Source organism: Cyphomyrmex costatus, unplaced genomic scaffold (assembly GCF_001594065.2).
Source record: "Cyphomyrmex costatus isolate MS0001 unplaced genomic scaffold, Ccosl1.0 scaffold97, whole genome shotgun sequence".
NCBI classification, from domain to species: domain Eukaryota; kingdom Metazoa; phylum Arthropoda; class Insecta; order Hymenoptera; family Formicidae; genus Cyphomyrmex; species Cyphomyrmex costatus.
In genome coordinates, this window is record NW_017280561.1 from 2,355,682 (window position 1) to 2,363,832 (window position 8,151).

The 8,151-nt window shown below is 32.1% G+C and overlaps 1 protein-coding gene across 1 annotated transcript in view; it reads right to left on the reverse strand.

Moving 5' to 3' along the window:
• LOC108782141 (lipase 1) overlaps positions 1 to 6,793 on the reverse strand; it is a 13,495-nt gene extending 6,702 nt beyond the window's left edge. The window contains exons 1-3 of the mRNA XM_018550321.1: positions 6,590 to 6,793; positions 5,847 to 6,045; positions 2,589 to 2,703 (exon numbers count right to left, since the gene is read on the reverse strand). Of these exons, the coding sequence (XP_018405823.1) occupies positions 2,589 to 2,703; positions 5,847 to 6,045; positions 6,590 to 6,793 (518 nt within the window). The remainder of the gene's footprint in view (positions 1 to 2,588; positions 2,704 to 5,846; positions 6,046 to 6,589) is intronic.
• Between the last annotated feature and the right edge of the window lie 1,358 nt (positions 6,794 to 8,151).

The following is an 8,151-nucleotide window of genomic DNA, read 5'->3' on the forward strand; positions in this document are numbered from 1 at the left end:
AATGGAACACACACACACACACACACACACACACACACGCACGTACACACACACACGCTCGTACGCGGCCTTCGACCACCCCCCCTGCATCCACACCGTCACAGAGGTCTGCCCCGACAGTACTATCATAGCAACAGTATAATCGTAGAAGTCCTGTGCTCCTGTGCAGGGGGGGGGATGAAAGTTACTTTACAAATAAAGTAGGTGCTTCCTATTTTCTAGATATTTACCATGGAAGTCGTGTGTCCGTGCACAGGGGGGAGGCCACCCCCTTGCGTGCCCGTGTGTGTGTGTGTGTGTGTGTGTGTGTGTGTGTGTGTGTGTGTGTGTGTGTGTGTGTGTGTATCAATATTTAATAGACTTTATACGTAAACCTGCTGTTCTAGGGTTTCCCATTTACCGGAATGACATATATTGTATTATACGAAATTAGACTTTTGATCTAAATATCTCCGAAACTATAAGAGACCGCCGCCTAGTTGTTAAGGCAAAGTTAGTCAGAATCATGACCTTGACAACATATGTCAAGGTCAAGGTCATCGGAGCTGGGTCCTCTATAGTGCATAATTATCATCGATTTTAACTAGAAATCGATAGCAGAAACCTAGCATAAATAAAATAAAATTAAAAATATAAAAAGAAAGACATATGTATGTAACTAAAAATAATGAAAATAACGAGAAGAAGTTGAAATTAACAATAGTACATTGTGTAATAAGACTAATAAGTGTCTATTAGTTGTGTATTGTGCGACGCGGGCGCGAGAACGCACGAGCGAAGCGAGTGCGTTCTCCCGCGCCGCATCGCGCTATAGACAATTATAGCACATGAATTGCACGTAGATTTTTTCATCACGAGTGCACTGTGTTAGTAATATGTTATACAATTATAAAGTCGCACGAGCGAAGCGAGTGTGAATGTAAAGTCGTACGAGCAAAGCGAGTGCGACTCATGGGGTGGTGCGTGGGGCGCAGGAAGCAGGGGGGGTTTGGGGGAGGGGGCGCAGCTCCCCCCGAAAAAGAAATTAAAATATTTCGTAAATAAATATTTTACAATACAAAATTTCGTATTGCTCATTACTTTTAATTATAATTGTGAGATTATTACAATTTGAAATTAAATTTAAACGTTATTGTAAGTTGAATGATATTTATAGATACTGTATTGTCGTTTTGTCGTAATTACTTTTATTATTGGAGAAAACTATGCTTACCCCCCCCCAGATGCTCCGAAAGGACGCTCCGGTCGGCGCGTTTCTCCGTGTTGATATTTGTGCGAACGCTACCACTGCGTTGCGTTATTTTTCATAATGTAACGCTTTTGCGTGGGGTTAGAGAAATAACTCAACAGCTTGAGGTATTGGCTATTTACCGCACGCAAAATTATTGCGGTATAGGGCGCCACATTACGTGCACGCATGAGGAAATAGTACATTGTGTAACAGTGAAGGATAGTTGTTTATAGCGCGGCCGGGCGCGAGCGCACGAGCGTCCGTGCCGACCTATAAACAAATATGCCCCCACTCGCTACACATAGAATTTTTCATTACAAGTGCTCGTCGTAATGTGCCCTATACAGCAACGTTTTTGCGCAGAAGAGTGGGATTAGAGAAATAACTCAACGGCTTGAGGTATTGGCTATTTACCGCACGCAAAAGCGTTGAGGTATAGTAGGGTACATTACGTGCACGCGTGATGAAAAAAATATTTAATAAATCAATTAAAGAAGACTCTTCGAAAGTTTCATATAACAAGAATAATAAGGCTAATAGAGAGTCCTTTCAGCTGTTATTGGTGCGATATATAAGATATGTTAAAATGTGAATATTATATACTACGTAAGTAGTTACCCCCCCATTGCGCGCCGAACGTCCGTCGAACTTAAAACGCAACTCTAATCAACTACCGTAGTAATATCACAATTATTTTTTTTTATGCATTTAGCATCTAAAATGGATCTATACGCTGGCTGAAAAATGCGTTTGTTAATTGCAAATTATTATTTAAAAAATAAAAGAAATTTGTGAAGAATATCACTACGTCGACTCGCCAACAGAGGTCTATAGTTAGTCATGTTAATTCTCGCAAGTGCCGAATTACATGATTATTTGTTTATATAGAACTTCTTTCTAACATCTCTCCCAGGCGTCTAAGGTAGGCTCCCACTACATTACCTTACTGATGAGTCCAGTAGTGGAAGCCGGGACGAAACGCCAACTCGTAATATTCTTCACAATTCTTAATTTTCTTAGATTCAGATTTATTTCTACTTTAATATTATAATTTAAGAATTTAATATGTCTTTCAACATATTATTAAGATCCATTTTAGATGCTAAATGCATCAAAAAAATATAATTGTGATATTATTACGGTAGTTGATTAGAATTGCGTTTTAAGTTCGACGGACGTTCGGCGCGCAATGGGGGGGGGTAACTACTTACGTAGTATATAATATTCACATTTTAACATATCTTATATATCGCACCAATAACAGCTGAAAGGACTCTCTATTAGCCTTATTATTCTTGTTATAAAAAAATATTTCTTTAAAATATAATAGTATAGTATTTATAAAATTAATTTTTACCTAAATTGCCAAAACTTTTTATTTCGTGGAGATAATTTTACGTGTGATCTACAATAAGAACATCCTCTGACATTTCCAAGCCATACATCATATCCTTTATCAGCTAATAAAAATGCTATAACACAAGATAGTTAATGATGTATAATTAATTCCCTTATTATATTATCAAATTAATTATTAGTAGTAATAAATTATGATAAAGGTGTAGTAGTTTTCCTCTTTATTAATATATTTATATTCTGAAACGTCTAATTAAATATTTTTTTTTTATTATAATAAATTTATTATTTGTGACCTTGCTCTGATCTTGACAACGCCATTCAAAGTCCAACTAATGGTACTATGTTTCCTTCAAAGTTATAAAACTTTTATTTTTTCCGTACTTTTTATATATACTTTTCGAGACATTTACATGTAAAAATTCAAGTGATGAACCTATATGTATTATGTATTGTATACATATAATATGTATATGTATATACGTATATAATGATATATATAGATTTATAAGAGATATATTTAACATTATAAAATGCATGATATCTCAACAAAATTACCTTTTTAAAAAAGACGCCAAGTGTGCGTGTTCGCCTCACAAAAACGCATACTCCTCCTTTTTGTGCCAACCTTCGGTTGACAGCAGTCGGTCGTAAAAAATCGTTACATATATTATTACAGTATACAAAAAATGAAATGAAATCTTTAAATTGCGCCAATTATGGAAGGAATATATTTTCTTGCCACATATATAACATTTAACATATACTTTATATATATCAAAAAAAGTAAAAGTATAAAAAACTTGGCACTGCTAAACCTCAAAACATACACAATAATAAGATAGTTATTAAATAATACCGAATAAGAAAAATAATGAAAAGATTTAAGAAAGAAAATGCAGTATTAAGATGCAGACTATCAAGAGACATAGTATATATATAGTGTCTCGTGCTGTAAGTAAACGCACAGCGTGAGATTATGAGATTTTGTATAAAATATATATATATATATATTATATATACATGTACAAAAAATTAAAGATACAGGATTAGGTATACATGAGTGAGTTATGTTAATTTAAAAATAAACATTAAACTATAATACATTTATTTCTTTTATGTAACATTCACTTATTATATTTTGAGGTTTAATAGCGCCAAGTTTTTTATACTTTTACTTTTTGAAATAAAGTATCAAGCGACGCGGTAGCGTCGCGACGCCAAGTGCATAAAATAAAAATATAACCGTTTGACATGATGACATGATACTTGATGTGTGTATATGTTCATGTCGATGTCAAATTCACGACGCTACCACTAGCTTTATCTCGAGTTTTCACATCTTGAAACTTTAGATTAAAATTACTCAGAATTTAAAAGCACAATCAAAAATCTAAAAACACTTTTATTATATAATGTCATCGGTATCTTTCGATTGCGACCAGTCCGAATAAAATTGGTGCAGCCGATACCGAGATCTAGAGACCGAGTCCCGAAAAGGACCTGATTTTTCAAGTTACGTAAATTATATACTTGTACTTTATTAACAGAATTGTAACATTATTCACAAACGTTTCGATCCCTCGATCGGATCCTTATTAATGTACACATACGTGAGAATGGGACAATGTAAGTGTCGAGTTATAAAAATTATGAAGTTGATTATAAAAACATAAATTAATATATATATTGATTAAACAATTAATAGACAGAAAGAGATCTTAAAAAACTATTGTGTCGGAATACTTTATGAACAACCTTATTAATATATGAATTAAAATCGCAAAAAACTTAAATATCGTATAATTAAATATAGACCACAGTGATTCGTCATTTCATTTAAGGTCAGCATTACATTAAAATTTTTTCAAACTAGTGATATAACATGTTTCGACAGGATGTATATGTAAACATGATTTCCATGTTTTTCTTCTCATTAAACCTTAACATTTTGCATTGAAGTGTCAAAATATTGTCAGTTCGCTCATTATTTCACTCTCTTCAACTATTGTCTGTCTCTCCATCTTTTTGCGTTTGTCACGTGAACGACATTGCACTCTCTGCAACTATCGTCTGTATCTCCATCTTTTTATGTACGTCACGTGGACAATATTGCAATGGCAATTGATAAAAGATATGTTGGTGAGCTCGTCGAAGTATATTCTATAAATATTCTATATTAATAATATTCACTTTAGAAGAAGTAGGAGACTCTTTGTATTTCTTGGACATATAAACTTGTGCGTACGTGCGCGGGTGTATGTGTGTGTGTGTGTAAGAGATCAAAGAAAATAATACACTTGTGCAAGACATACATATATCATAAACCCACCCTCTTGAATTTCTTAAGCTTTTTCTTTCAACAACCATTGTACCAAAAGATGGAAGTAAAAAACGAAATTTCAGAAATTATATATCAATATGATAACCTTATAAATTATAAATAACCAAATAAATATTATATTACGCAAACTATCGTTTTTTATATATTATACATTAATAACAAAATATTAAATAGAAGTTATATATGTGGCAAGAAAATATATTCCTTTCATAATTGGCGCAATTTAAAGATTTTATTTCATTTTTTATATACTGTAATAATATATGTAACGGTTTTTTGTGAGGCGAACACGCACACTTGGCTCCTTTTTTTTAAAAGGTAATTTTGTTGATCACCTTTTTTAAGAAAGCCGATGAACAAAATTCCATAACTATTTTAAAAAAACAATCGTCATCGCCTTCTTGGCCAATGAAACCGTTTTCGCCTTCTTCGGAACAGGTTTTCACCTTTTGCAATTCTGTTTTGACTATTTTTTCATCTCAGAAGTGAAGTAGTGGATTCAAGTTTCGTCAACAGTTATTAATCGACGCAAAAAATCCGACTTGTTTCGCTTAAACTGCTCCAATAGAGAGTCTTAGAAATATTCATTCGAATGCGTTTTGGTCCACAGTGCAGTACTCAATGCACGGTTAGTTTACGCATGCCTAATTTTTCACTTAATGTATGACAATAATAAATGTCTACAATTTTCACAAGTATCTTTCAAAGCATGTACGATTGTAGTACCAAAATGATTTTTACGAGAGATGCCATCTTAATGTTGAGGCTTAAAGCTTTTCAAACCCTCGTAACTTAAGGTTCAATAGAATAAAAAAATTTTATGATTGCTTATTTTTCTATAATAGGAAAATTTATTTTTGGATGTTCTTCGTAATAACCAATACATTATGTATAAATATATTGACAATCACTCACCAAGGTCTTTGTCAGCACCTATCAACACCCAACAATCCGATGTGCCAAAGAGACCAAATTGAAAAAATACAACTTTTCCTGTCCGTTGACCTTTAAATAAAGGACTTCCTGTTATTCTATGTATTATCAAATTATAACCATCTTCTGTTGTAACATAATGTTCCTCGGCGGAGTAACCATATTTTTCTACCAAACCAAACTGCATAAACATATAGAATGTTAAAAAAGGGAATACAAAATTTTTCAATAATCTGATTCAATAATATTTTACACGTAACATTTTTTAACGTAAATTAACAAAAAGACGTTTTTTATGCGACATTTTAAAATTGTATGCAATTAATTTGCATTTCCAAAACAAAAGTTGTTTCAATCTGTTATAAATTTAATTTCTTAACTAATTAATTTTTTATCGACATTAGTTGAACTTTTTAATTTAGTTTTGTGAATATTATCAATCTTATAATAATTTCAAAATCTTTTTTGAAACATTCTGTAATACAGAATTGAGGCATTTCTTATTTCATAGATAATAATATTGCTTTAATCAATATTTTTGTTTGAACAAAGCATAACTGTATTGTTACTAGTTATATAATCATCAATACATACGTATTAAATTATTATTTTAAAAATAAGGTTTTGTTTTTTTTAAATATAAATAATTATCTTTCTAATTGCGCTATTATTTTTCCAAGTATATTTTTAAGAGGACGAAATATTAAAAACAAACTCGCACTTACAAAATCCAGTGTAGTTACATTATTCATTGTTGTTTTGATATCTTCTGGTTTCCTTACTCTCACTATATGGGGATCCTTAGGAAACATGAAGTTAAATAGTACTTTCTGTATGGATATCGACTGTCCATGGACATTTTGTTTTGATTCCAGCAGCACTACAGTAAGCATAAATACGAAGGAAGCAAATTTCATGTTTATTGTCATTATTATTCTCGATATCCGCGATTGTAAACTACGACTTGTAAGTATTGACAATATTATTTAATATAAGTTTTGGTATCTGTCTTCGTCTTCAAGACACCTATAAATGGCATTGGTATTAGCTCTTATCTTTTTTCGATGTTTTTTAAAATGTGAATATTAAAGAAATTTATCAAACTTTAGATTGTTTTCATTTTCAATTATTTACGTCAAGAACTTGATACAATAATTAAATAATAAATATTAAAATTTGTAAGGTTCATAAAGTTTGTTTAAAAAGTTCTAAAATTTTGTGTGTATGTTATTTATTTAACTGAATAAAGTTTACTTTGTAAAAAGTAAAAGTGAAACTTTAATCGATTATTATTAAATTAAACTAATAAAATCGTTTAAAAAATGACATATTTTACATATCGTTTATTGACTAAAGTCAATCTACGATACTCGATTAGTCAAAGACAAATTAATTTTTAGAATCAATAATTTCTCAAAATTAATTCTCTTTGTACAAATTATTTTATGACTTTTTAATTCTTATAAGTATTCTAAATAATTTATTTTTATATCAATCCTACAAATTTTATTTTTATATATCTACATATACATATGTACATACAGTCTGTTCAATAAGAGCGTAGCAGACCTATCTCAAAGAAAAATGACTTATTAGCTTTAAATTGATATTGATTGTATTCAGTAGGATTATGGCCAAAATGCAATTATATTAATAAGAAGTCCAGTCACCAGCTGCGTCTATAATAGACTGACACCTCCGAGGCATACTTTCCACTAAAGAAATCGCATTCGTTTTGCAGCAAATCGTTTATTCTAACACAGTTCAAGCAACAACGGGTACTTTGTTTATAATGCATGCAAGACAAAGGTAACACCTATCGAAAATAAAAGTTTAAAATATATCTTTACTCGACTATAGGTAAGCCTTGCTACGCTCTTACTAAACAGACTATAGTGGAAAGTATGCCTCGGAGGTGCCAGTCTATTATAGATGCAGCTGGTAACTGGACTCCTCATTAATATAATTGCATTTTGGTCATAATCCTACTGTAGGATCGGGTATACGGAGTGTTTAAGGTGAACACGATCTCAAGTGAAAATAACAAGTTCCTTTAATGGAAAGTATAAGAATACAAAATAAAGATTCACTCGGATACAAAATGGTCCACCGGTCGTTCTCTAGCGGAACTCACTCAACGACTCGACTCTTAAAGAAAGAAAACTCAGTATCGCAACGCCGGTCGCGCCGCCTCGCGAAGTCGGGAAGGAAACAATCAGCGCTAGGGATAAATCACGCATAGTCGATAACGCGTTCCTTACTATTCGGACTATTCTACAATCCTACA